The following is a 13,818-nucleotide window of genomic DNA, read 5'->3' as shown; positions in this document are numbered from 1 at the left end:
CCAAACAAGGCCTAATGAAAGAGTAGGCCCTAACTACTATGTTAAGAGAGATTTTTTGAATGAATAATGCTAGATATAATTATGCATTGTGTAAATATCACGTATTCATTTTGAAAAAGAATTGAGTCTATTATTAAAATATTAATTTTTTTTATGTTTATCCCATATTTACTCATATTTTTTTAAGAAAGTACGTGACACTTGCACAATATATAATTACAAATATTATTTCTCTTCTTAAATATATTATTTTAGTTTATGCAGAACTCGTTGCAAACACATAAGAATATACGAAGTCTGTTCATTATAAAACTAATTTTTTTAATATTTCTTTTAAGTAAATTTTATTAAAAAAAATATATAAATGGCTGGTTTCAATTTTTTTTACAGCAAAACAATCGCTATTTTCGATTTCATTAAAACCACTTGAGGAACGCTTGGGGAGTGGGGGCCTTAGGCTGACGCCTCAATCTCCTTAAGCCACCCCAACCATGCAACCTTTGTCTACGTTTTTGAGACTAAGGGTGTGTTTGGCTACTTTTTTTTATTTTATTATTATTTTTTATCTATTTTTTTACTATTCATTACTTTTTATCTACTTTTTACTATTATTCAATATTTTATTATTACTTTTTCATTACTTTTTTACTACTATTTACAAACATTCTTAACACTTCTCAACACTTCTCACTATCCAAATGTACCCTTGTATTCCTTCACAACTGTATGAATGGCCACCCTGCATCTCTTTTGTCCTTCTTCACCTTGCTTGTTCATGAGTTGTTATTCTCTCATAATTAGGGCATACATTCTTTTTTATACTCAACAGTTACTATGCGATACTTAAGGCCAATTGATTTTACATAGAAAGTAATTAATAACTTTTGACAATTTTTATAACCAAAACTTCTCACTAACGTTTCGTTTTTTTTTCGCATATGAAATAAGATGAGTTGAGATAAAAATTAAAAATTTAATAAAATATTATTAGGACTTGATTCTCTCATCTTTGAAGGAGATTATTGCCAAGTTGTTCATGCAGTTCAGAGGTTTGATTCTTCTGCTAGAAGTCTGCAGTGCATTACCTCAGATATCTTTAAGTTTCTACATTATGCTCAATGAAAAATTCAGCATGTTAAGAGGAACTTAAGTGGTGTTGCTGATTGACTTGCTCAAGTTGCAGTGACTTTAGAACATGAGTTACTAGATATTGATTGTATTGATGAATGTATTGAACCTCTTGTATTGGCTAAATACTATATTTCAGTTCAATAAAATTGACTATTATGTTGATTTTTTTTTTAAAAAGAGAATGATTGTGAAAACAAACAAAAAAAATTAAAAATCAAGAACTAAAAATAATTTAAACAATTATATATATCACCTAAACAAAAAATAACTCCAGGTATTCTTGGGTGGCTTATCAATTTAAACACTAAAAACCGAATTCATTGGTTAACAAGTCGAATCAAATTACGAGTCTGCAGGCATCATTATGGAGCAAAATGCACATGAAAGGCAAATGATACAGAATAAAAGCAACAAAAACATTAAAACCACAAACCACTGAAATAATTATATATATATATATATATATGAAAAATTTAATTGTAAGTAATTCTGCATATTAATACGTATACTCATTCAATATAATTGGTCAGAAAGTAGATTTTATTAAAAACAATACTAATTTAAGTTTAGAATATGATCAAGACAAAACATTAATATGCAGATTGATATGCAAACTTGCTAATACATAACAAAACTCATACATATATATATATATATGGCTGGCACAGCATTGGGAGCCGAAAACAATGACACCAAAAAAAGCCACATGATGCATATTGGCTTTGAAGCATATATTACAAAATGGAACTGATCATTAATTCAATCTTACATTAATCTTTATTCCAGGAACAAGAAAATCAATACAAACTCTTCTCAAACCAGCAGCGGAGTTCACAAACCATAATTATAAACAGTGTTATAAATTTGAAAAATATAACTTTTTCTTGTAGCCAGACAAAATAAGCTGTTGAAAATTAAATTTTTCCCTCTTTTGGGAACTCTTAAAATGAGAAGTTCAGCATGTCCATGCTCAGGCTCTCCATCATCACATTCTCCATGAAACCACATGTAGCAGGTGCCTGCTTCTTGAAGCTTTGCCTTCTGGGCTTGAATGAGCAGGAAGAGATGGGAATAACTGGGATATTCTCGCAGTTGCAGAGCTCCACCATATATCCATCTGGGTCATGGAAGAAAACTTGATCCACCTTAGCCCCTCCGTCCTCGACCACTGCTGTGACATATCTCATCCCCAAATCTTGCAGCCTCCTTATTACAAGTGCAACATCTGTACACTGTTGGAAAACATGCTTTTGTTAAGAATTTTGCACCCATACATATGATTGCCACAACTTCTCTAGTTTGTTGAGAATAAGGTTAGGTTTCTCTTTCAGATCTATTAATATATATGCTTTTTCTTTTTACCTGGAAGGAGATGTGGTTGTCCTTCGGATTAATTGGTCGCGGTTCATTGATAGTCATGTCAAACTCATCGATTGATGGGTTCTCAATCAAGTGTATCCCAATCCCATAATTGTACAACCTGCATAGATATCAGAGGTGTGATTAAAATAGCAGGAACATAAACAAAAAGCTTTCCTATATTTGACACCAAGTAGAGGGTTTTTTCTTGCAAAATTTGGGCTTTTAAGCACGTATAACCATTCACAGAGGGGTTTAGAAAGCTAACCAAGCTCCATTGAAGTTGAAAGAAGAGGGGCGTTTGATGAGAAAAAAGCCCAAGACGTCTTCATAGAACCGCACTGAATCCCAAACTGATCTGCACATTACGGACACATGGTTTAAGGAGAGAAGAGGCAGTGCCTCGTAGCTGCTTACTTCCTCAATCTCCATTTTTCTCTCTATAGTATATTATTCTGCCCTCACTTGCACTCGCCTAGTTGATCTCTTCTTTTTGATCTACTTCTTTCGCTTGTATGAATGAGCCACATTGCTGGGATGCTCCTTTTATAAAGGAAGTCTTCAAAATATCACCCTGCGCTAGCTGGTTTGATTCAAACATGCATAGCGATTCTTGTCCAGTTGGGTAGAGTACTGAGTTATGGGGCGAGGAACTTTCCTGGCAGATTCTCTTGTACCAAATCAGACAAGTTGAATACAGTCATTATCCTGGGGGGTTTTCGACTCCTGGTACAGAAGTACTGTTCGTTTCTGATTCAATTCAACCTGCCTATAAATCAGCAAGCAGCTGAGATCTGTATAGAAAAATATTGATATTTGACTTTTTTTTTTTTTTTTTATAGCCATTAATCATGCAGCCCCTAAGCTTAGCATTCAGCTGCACATATATTTTCTGGATAAGTAATTACATGAGTAAATAAGATGCATGGCTTATGATCACCAGTAGTACTTGAAACTTTTCATTTTTTTGAAGTATATATGTATAATGTGCGTATACGTAGCTTATAATTTGTACATGAAAAGGGGACCTGAAGGTGACCCAACCATGTTGCCTACGCGTTTTGCCCTCTAATCGATCGAAGCTTATGTGATAAAGACGAAAAGTACAAGGTTCCGAAAATTCAGTAGTTTCTATGATGTTTCCTCTCTCACACACACGGCATTATCGGTTTTCATTTGGATTAATATGGACACAGAAGCAGTATAATTAATATAATTAAAAATAAATTAGCAATTTACAATAATATTCTTTTTAAAATGATTTTTTTTCTTTTTTACCATCATTCATCAATAAAACTGCACACGTAGTCTCCCACTTAGAACTGCAAATATGATTTCTCTTAAAATTTCGCCAAGTCTTTTTTTTTTTTTTTTTTTTTCATTTTTCTTAACATGAGTCAGATCGAATTGGTCGAGAATTAATGTAGCTTATGAACTTTTGATAATGTAGCATATATCGTATCAATCTCAATAGTTGGAAATATGAAATAGGTACAAGACTAAGCATGTTTTCCATACTAATTTATTTTTAACTATATTACTGCTTTTGTGTCCATATTTCAAGAGAAATTCTACATGAAAGCCTTCCATGCAGTCAACACACCTTTACCTAATCAATATGTGATTTGTTATTTTTATTTTTTTATCTCAATGCTTAGATATGTGTGTGTTTAAATAGAAATACAAAAATAATAAATCACATGTTGATTATTAAGTGGATGTACGTGGTGTAAGGCTTTTTTGTAACATTTATCATTCAATAAAGAGTGTCGACCTCATTTGTTTTCACAATACTTCTCAACTCATCTCATCTAATTATTACAATTTTCTTAAATTCTCACATAAACTAAAATAAACAATTCAACTTTTTTAAATCTCAAAACAAAAATAATATTAAAAAAATATATTCTAATAATATTTAATTCAATTTTCAAATTTAATCTCAACTCATCTCATTTCATCTCATCTGCGAAAACAAACCAAGTTTTTTTTTTTTAATTACTTTCATAACATAATGCGTCAATTTTAATAGTTTGAGATGCAAAGTGCACAACTCCTGTATCACATCAAAGGACTGATCCTAAGGGATTTATGAACATGATCAGCTGGCGAAGGAAGAAGCTGCAAAGAAGCCACTTTATTTTTTATTTTTGCCAAAATCAGGTTATAATTTTATTCTTTTGATAAACAATGTCTTTTAGCTATCTATGTACCAATTTGGTCGAGGTCAGTGATAGAATTTGAATGTTTTTCAGATTTTTGTCCTGGTATGGTCTAGAATCTTCTTGAACTCTTCTACCGAAATTGGTTTAGGTTTTTAAGGTCACGAAATGTTCATTTGGATTTTCTATTTGGAAAAGAGAACTGCTAGGTGCAGTTCGTAAAGGCAGTCCCCGTGTATGCTACTGTTTGTCGTTTGTTCATATCAGCTAGGTTGAATGACCAAAATCAATTGCAACCTTCCATGAACATAATTCGAAATTCAAAAGAGAAATGATTTTGCCGCTACCCAGCCTTGTGTGACCCAGGTTTTTTTTGTCACATTTGAGTTTCGGCATCGTGCTCATCTCCTCCACCACCAGGGTCGTGCTCAGCTCCTCCACCACCATCAGCCGGTAATGTCAACCCAAACCAAATGAGAAAAATCAAGACCTCTGCCTGCCTGCCACCCCCGATAAGAGACCTCTACTTGCCACTCGACATCATCTCCGCCACGATGCCGCCACGTACTAGGTAGTTCACTCTCTTTTCCTCGTTTTGTAGATCTAGACAAACCATGCTCCGCCACCAACCACGACACTGCCCCCGATAAAAGACCCATACTAGTTTATATGTTTGATAATTAGTCGTTGGTTAAATGTGCTTAGATTTAAATGTCAACCAAGAAAAATAGTAATATTATTTCTTGAGTTTGATATGATTCGTAAATGAAGGAATGTGGAACATTTAAAGGCTGCCAGTAACTATTATTTCTTTGATGCAAAACGCACACTAGAAAGGCTGCCAGTAAGGTGTTGAACTCCCCTAGAAGGAACATTAGTTAGTGCTGAGTTTCTTGATGTTAGTGTACCAGGAATGTGGAACATTTAAAACTCCCATGAATATTGTCTAGCCCTTGAAGTTTTCCTGCAGAAAGAATGCAAAGGAAATTATTCACCAAAAATAAAATGAATGCAAAGGAAATTACTCACCAAAAATAAAAAGATGTGTTATATGAAACCCAATCATATGGTTAGACTATGATTCTCTTTATTACTAATGGTTCATGATTAAAGAAGTGTCAGCCTTGTCAAATTAATTTCTAAATTGGCTGAAAGTTTACATAGAGGTAGGTCCATTTTGGTGGACAAGTTGGTGGACAAATTAAAACAAGCATTGGTTTAATTCATAAAACTTATTGCCTCAAAGATTGTCTAAAGTCTATAATTCAAAGGAGTCATTCAAGATCAATTAAGTCCAAAAGTTAATTCAAAACTCAATTCTACCGCATTATCTATCCCTACATTCATATTATCAAAATCATAAGTTTAGGGGTTTGAAAAGTTAACTCGTCTACTGTGTGGCCAACAAGAAAAGGCCGACGAGAGTCATCCACAAAGGCAATCGAAAAGGTATGGAATATATTTCCAAAAAAAGAAGAAGAAGAGAATAGATGTTTATGTTAGAAGTGAGAATGCTCTATTTATTCTATTGATGTTTATACTTAAGTTCTCTTGCTTTATTTGAATCCCACATTCTTAGTAGTCCTTACCCTAACCTTACATTACAAGTTTAATAAAGACTTATTGATCCCTGGTGATAGTTTCTGTTCTATATTAGTGGAGAGTGATTTGAAAAGCAAGCATATGGAATTTTTAGAGATCTATTATTTATTTACTTGTTTGCATAAAACTATCCGAGAAGCTAATGATGAAGTGAGAATGATGGGTATGCATTATTGTTGATGAGCAAATCTTGCGACTCAATTGCTTGAGCACATTCCAATTGTCAGTTAATAACCACCATTTAGCTGATACCCCCACCCTCACATGCCTCAAGATGGAATCTCATAGTACTTTGCATTTTCAAAAGAGTTGAGAAAGCAGGAAAAAAAATTAAATAATACAACTGTGTTCCAATATGAAGCACACATTATATGATAAAAAGGATATGGGTAACTAAACAACAACTACTTAATAACAAGAGTGGAATGAAGAAAGGAACTCATAAGTTAGGAAGGTTCTCAACATCTACAATACTCCTTTTATTCTTCATAAGTACATCTACAATACTCATGTTATGCAGGTAAATGATGTTTATAATTATGACAAACTTGACTTAGCTCGGACATATACAAACTTCAACATTTTTTGCAAAGATTCAACTTCACCTAAATATGGAGCCTACACTTGTATGCCGCGAGTAAGGTCTAGCATGTGAAAACTACTTGATCCATCACAAAATACAAGTGGTTTTACCAGAAGAGGAAAATAGCAAGAACCTACAGAAGAATATTAACTTATAGTAGTTTTTAAGCATTGCATGTCTGTTGGTGATTGGGAACACAAGAAGTATCTTATGGCACCAAGGAAACTCCTAGGTAAAAAGTGAATGCAAAACAAGCAATTGAAATTTGCAAGTGTTAAACCTTGAAATTTACTAACTGCTTACGAGCCTATAAAAAAAAATAGATACTGCTATGCAATAACATGCATGAGTACATGAAAAACTATATGAAATGAGTCAAGGAAACTTCCCAGTTAATTAAACAGGTTTTGTATGCTCTCGTCAATAGCAGATCTTGGACATTCGGTCGAATTGCTTTTGGATCAAAACGCAAATGCTACAAATAAAGGGGTTTAGAACTCAAAAGGGAGTCATAAACACCTCTGGACTGTTGTAGAGGTACAATAAAGACCAAAGCATAAACATAAAAAATAAAAATAAAAATAAAGCCCAACCTACCAAACAGATTTGCCGTGGGAGTAAGGGAGGAGAATAGGGGAGTGAGTCTTCTTGTATTGGAGGTTGTACCGTCCCTCTGCGTTCTTGAAATACATCTTCAGCCTTTAAGATTGCTCATTCATTGCGGATGAAGACGATGTCATGCACCGTGGGCATCGCTGCTGTCGATGCCGACGTCACCACCATGTTTCTGTAGTCGTTCCCGTTGTGCATCATCATCTCGATTCTTTATGTCTCTCTGTTGATCTATCCTTGTGTAAAATCTTTCACGCTCTTAGATTTCCGTAGCTCTCACTCTCTCTGATTCTATTTATTCTTCTCTTCCGAGTCATTGTATTTCTCTCTCTACAGAGTATATTTATAAGTACGACTGAATAGACATGAAATGAGGAATCCAACGCCTGTTCTCTATAGTTAAGCTTTGAGTTTTCTAGCTGTTAGTTTTAAAATTTAAATTCTCTATACTTGTATTCGTTTATGTTTATAATTTTATTGGCGTTAATATGCTAGTAATTCTAAGTCGAGCATGGAACCCTAAGCCATTATTGCCTATCACAAGACTATGTTGCCTACAACCAATACCTCGTCTAATTTGCACCACTTTAGAGAACTGAAAATTAATGTTACATACGAATAAATAAAAATAATGAGAGAAAGTGTAAAGCCCATCAAAGACTAATAGAATATGAAAGCTCATTTTAATAGGAAGGAATGGGGAAAGAGAGAGTTTGACAATGACAAGGCTTGTTAGGATAAAAAATGAATATGAAACATAAAGTTGGAAGACAAGATATAAATTAAGGAGAATAGACGTAAGAAAAATGCTAGTTGAACCGATAAAATTAATCGATAAAAATGATCGATTAACTTTTTTATTTTATTTTTATTTTTGAATTTTACTTAATGATTAAAGAAGTTAATATTAGTGAATTGATATTTTTATTATTTTTTAAAAAAATATTTAAAATATTTGTGTAAAAAATTATTAAAAGAAAATTAGAAAAAAATTAAAAAAATACATTTACACTGCATCGGTTCACTTTATCTGTTAACCATCGGTACCACTAGCATTGTCCTAGACGTAAAGAGGGAGTAGAGACACCAGAGAGAGGGATCTACTTCCATTGAGGTTTGGGGGGACTGCTGGACAGAAAGGGAGGGAACTAGAGAGTTTCGATTTTACTTTCTAAGAGCTGAGTGATTGTAGAAAGTTTAGTGAGAATAAAGAGCTTGTATTCAACTATGTTTATAGTGAATTTTACACTCAAAATCCTTAGACATAGGTCTCAATATCGAATTACGTAAATATTTACGTTCTTAATTTTCAGCCATATATCATTAAACAAATCATGAGGGAACATTCCAAGTATACCACCACCAATAATCACCTCATGAGAGGAGAGGCCTTAGTTTTGATCTCACCACCTCAATTCAATATTGGGAAAATTGTACTGATACCTCCAAACTATATCATCCTTTCTGCCATGAGACATCCAAACCATCGGGTTTTAGTACTCTTCATCTATCTTAGCGTTAAAATTTGACAACATGAAAGGATGGAATGGGAGTACTAATTAAACATTTGTGTTGATATTTTAAATATAATATTGTGCAATTGACGATTGATAGGTAAGGAAATTAAGCGCAATTTTTTTCTTTTCTTCTGCAAGATTTTCCAACTCAAAAGATGAAGTACAATCCACTATAAGATGGTTTCCATTCTTATACATTTAATGCTAATTCCACTATAAGATTAAGTACAATCCACTATAAGTGTAAGGTCCCATCAAGATTTAAGGTGTGCTGATCCTTGCACTCGGATTACGTCAATTCCCTCCGCCCCTAAAAGAATCCGACTCTGACGGATATTGGGCCTGATAAAACTAATATAAGTCCGGATCAAGACATTGAGCTTCCTCCGTCTTTAACCAACAACCCTTATTGATAATTACTACCTAAGTTGTTTAGATAAAGACTGACTAATGTGCTAGTCTTCTTGACAACTACTTACTTAATGAGTCCTCCTTGCACTCGGACTACGCCAATTCCCTCCACCCCGACAGATTCTAACTCTGACGGATGTTGGGCCTAATAAAACTCATATAAATCCAAATCAAGACGTTCAACTTCCTCCGTCTTTAACTAACAACAATAAGATAGTAACCTATTCTTCCATTTGACAAGGAACTTTTGGTACCCTCCTCTCCGGGTGGACACTACATGATCATCTAAGATGGCCCCAATGGCTTCTTGTGGCTTGCAAGTCCGGGGAAGCTAGGCAGTGGTAGTATCCTCAATTGTCGTGGTATCATCTCTTAGGTACACAGTCAAGTCTTCTACAAAATGGGACTAAACTGCACTTCTACGGGTTGCTCTAGTAGATAAGCATTTGGACCGAAATGACACAGAGTTTTGAAAGGTCCAACTTTGCAAGAATGCAGCTTGGTTAGTGCTCTTTGTGGAAACCTCTCAGGCCGAATATGTGTGAGCAAAGTCTCCAAGTTGAAACTCAATGTGTCTGCAATGGGTATCAGCATGTTGTTTGTGTGCCGCATTGCTGCGGGCTATGTGGTTATGTACCTGTTGATGGATTTCTTGCAGGTGCCTACAAAAATCAATAGCCCTTTCACTGACTCTAATGTGGTAAAGGCAGTAGAACAAGATCTAACAGTGCTATTGGCTTAAGTCCCATGACTACTTCAAATGGCAAGCGACTTGTGCTACGATTAACAAAGTTATTGTAGGCAAACTCGACGTGTGGAAGGAGGAGATCCCGAGTCGCACATTGATCGGCAACGAGACAGCGTAACAAGTTGCCCAAACTTCAATTGACCGACTCCGTCTGCCCATCAATCTGGGGATGGAAGGCGCTAGGAAACTGAAGTTTCGTTCCCATTTTTGCCCATAATATTTTCTAGAAGTAACTAACGAAATTAATGTCCTGATTTGAAGTGATAGTTTGTGGTTGACCATGCAAATGCACCACTTCGACGAAAAATATGGTAGTAACTCAGGAGGCATCGTACGTTCGGCTGCAAGGGAGGAAATGGGTCATTTTGGAGAAATAGTCGACCACCAAAAAAATATAGTCGTGTCCTCTTATGGTTCGAGGAAGGCCAAGCATGAAGTCCATACTGAGATCCTCTCATGATTGTGTTGGTGCTGAAAGAGGGGGTGTACAAACCTATGTTTTGCCTCTGGCCCTTGGATAGTTGGCATGTTCGGCAGCGTTCTACTATTCGTTGGACATCTCATTTTAGGCTTGGCCACCAGAACTTGTCCTCAACGAGCTGGATGGTTTTATCACGGGCAAAGTGACCTGCAATACCTCCTGAATGTAATTCACAGGTAATGAAAGCTCGAATGCTTGTATCAGGTAGGCATATCCGATTACAGAAGAAGAGGAACCCATCGGCAAGGGTGAAGTCAGCATGCTGAGTTGAGGGCCTTGTTTGCAAAACTGCATATATGGGGCCAAGCGTGGGGTCAGCACTGCACTATGCTTTGATGGAGTCAAGCACAATTGTTATCATTGTGAGGGTGATAAGTAGAGCAGTCTTGCGGTTGTGTTTGAGAATAAAAGAAAATTACTGAAGAAAATCTACCCAACGAGCGTGCTTAGCATTCAGGTGCTTCTAAAATTGGAGGTGCTGAAGTGAATTATGATCAATGTAAAGGAAAAATTCTCGGTAGATGAGGTAGTGTCTCTAGTGGCGCAGAGATTGCACAAGTGCATAAAATTCTAAGTCATAGGCCGAATAGCGACGTCGTATCTCATTGAGTTTCTCGCTAAAGAAGGCAATGGGATGGCCCTGCTAACTAAGTACTCCTCCAATGCCTACGTCAGACGCATCGTAGGCGACTTTAAAAAGTTGCTGGAAATTGGGCAGTTAAAGAACAAGGGCCTCGGTAAGGTATTGTTTGATCATTCGAAATACCCGTTCTGCCGTTGGGGACCACACAAAAGGATCCACTTTTGGTGCACTTGGTAATCGGCGCCACGATGCTGCTAAAGTTTATGATGAAGACATCGATAAAACGAGGCAAGACCATGGAAGCTATGGGCTTCATCTACATTGGTGGGAGTGGGCCAATCTCAGACAGCTTGCACTTTAGAAGTGTCAGTGGAAACCCCTTTATTAGAGATGAAAAACTTGAGGAACACCACTGAGTTCTTGGAAAAGGTGCACTTCTTCAAGTGTATAGAAAAACTTTCAAAGCGGAGGACTTGTAGTACCTGGCGAAGATGGTCCAAGTGGGCGGGGTATTCGTGGTTGAACACAAGAATGTCGTGTAAATATACTACAAGAAATTTGTTGATGAATGGGCGTAGAATTTGCATCATCACTCACATGAATGTACTAGGGGCATTCGTAAACCCAAACAGCATCACTAGCCATTCAAAAAGTCCCTCCTTTGTCTTGAAAGCAGTCTTCCATTCATCTCCGGGACGTAGTCGAATTTGATGGTAGCCACTTCATAAGTTGATCTTAGAAAAAACATGCGTACCATGCAATACATTTAGCATATCATCTAAGTGAAGAATAGAAAAGCGATATTTTATCATGATTTTATTGATAGCAGGACTGTTGATTCATATTCACCAGTTGTTGTCCTTCTTGGGTGTGAGCAGAGCAAGTATTGCGCAAGGGTTGAGGCTCTCGCGAATAAATCCTTCGTCAAGTAAGCTTTAGACTTGTTGTTGAAGCTCCTTCATGTGTTTGGTCGGGCTCATCCTATATGTGGGCAAGTTTGGCAAGGTCGCACTGGGAATTAAATCCACAGCATGCTAGGTGTCTCTCATGGGTGGAAGGGACTAAGGTAGCTTGTCCGAGGAGATATCCGAAAAACTCCTCTAAGAGCCGGTTTATTTCTAGTAGCAATGAGTCCTCATGGGTGCAAGGGTTGTCTAGCTGGTAGTGGTCTTTCAGGGGGTGAGAATTTCGTATTGCTGCTCCAGTCGGAGTGCTAGCTGATAAGCTTCTTTGATGCTTGTCAAACGGACAGTAAGCAGATCTTTCCAAATGTCGTCTCTTAAGCCTGCCTTATAGCGTGCAATAGATCGTCACCTTGTTTCAGATATGTGTTAAGAATTAATTAACCAGAGAGATTGAGTGAAAGAAAAGAAGGAGAAAACTGGAGAAAATGGATTCTCATTCATAAGCTGTACATTCTACAATGGCGCTTTACATTGTTTCTATATATATATATATATACACACAGCTACTTGGAGCCACTATGGTTGGAAAGAATAAAAACAATATAAGCTCCTAGAGAATTACAAAATGTAGAATAACCAACTATGTTACATGGTACGTGTGAGTCACTGTCAGAAACACCATTTCAGTCCTAGAGTGTCAACCTTCACTACATGTGGCTAGGTGTAGGAGCAATCGTGGGGTGGTGGCCTCTTTAGTTGAGTAGCCAGTGCATTTCCTTAGTGCTCCAATGTCCTCTATTGCAAGGGAATAAGTGCTTGATTCTTTGGTGTGCAATTCTTGAGACTCCCCCTCAATATGTGCAATGTTAAGGATGCCCATCTTGGATAATAACAAGTAGAAAGGTGGTGTTGTTAGGGCCTTAATAAGTACGTCTGCTAGTTGAAATTTTGAAAACACATGCACTAGTTTAATAACACCTGCCAACACCTTTTCTCGAATAAAATGATAGTCCAATTCTACATGTTTTGTTCTCTCATAGAATATGGGATTCTTGGTGAGGTGTATTGAAGATTGGTTATCACAATACAATAAGGTAGGTTATGGATGTTCAATGTTGAAATCTTCCAAGAGACCCTTCAGCCAAATGATTTCACAGCTTGTGTGTGCTAATGCCCTATATTTAGCCTCAGTAGATGACCTTGACACCACCACCTGTTTATTTGATTTCCAACTAATCAAAGAGTCACCAATGAATATGCAAAAACCAGTTATAGATATTCTGGTTTCAGGGCAGGCTGCCCAATCTGAGTCAATGTATCCTTTAAGATGCAAAGAGGATTTTGAAGAGAAGAAGATTCCTTGACCAACTAAACCTTTAAGATACTTAAGTATCCTATGAGCCACGATGAGATGAGTGTGAGTGGGTTTATCCATGAATTGGCTAAGAATACCAACAGAATAAGTAATAGCTAGTGGCATCTAAGAGGCACTCACCAGAAGAGTGTGTTAGCTTGTGATTTGGTTCCATTGGAGTAGTCACCACTTTATTCCCAAGCAACCTAGCACTTTCAATGATCTCCAAAGCATATTTCCTTTAGCAAATATGAATTTCATTCTTTGATCTTGCAACCTCTAATCCCAAAAAGTATTTAAGCATTCCCAAGTCTCAGATTTTAAATTGATTATGGAGATAAACCTTCACAAAGTCAATTGCAGTTAAACT

General features: G+C 36.4%; 1 protein-coding gene across 1 annotated transcript; it reads right to left on the bottom strand.

The window, feature by feature from the left end:
- Positions 1–1,818: 1,818 nt before the first annotated feature.
- Positions 1,819–3,014, bottom strand: LOC108985169 (metallothiol transferase FosB-like). The gene is made up of 3 exons (XM_018957360.2): positions 2,759–3,014; positions 2,494–2,611; positions 1,819–2,363 (listed from the first exon to the last, which is right to left on the bottom strand). The coding sequence occupies exons 1-3, from the start codon at positions 2,920–2,922 to the stop codon at positions 2,073–2,075; spliced, it is 573 nt and encodes a 190-aa protein (XP_018812905.1). The 5' UTR covers positions 2,923–3,014; the 3' UTR covers positions 1,819–2,072.
- Positions 3,015–13,818: the final 10,804 nt, after the last annotated feature.

Source organism: Juglans regia, chromosome 8, assembly GCF_001411555.2.
Source record: "Juglans regia cultivar Chandler chromosome 8, Walnut 2.0, whole genome shotgun sequence".
In the NCBI taxonomy this organism is placed as follows: Eukaryota; Viridiplantae; Streptophyta; class Magnoliopsida; order Fagales; family Juglandaceae; genus Juglans; species Juglans regia.
Note: the sequence above shows the minus strand (reverse complement) of the source record. Positions and strands in the feature narration are given on the sequence as shown.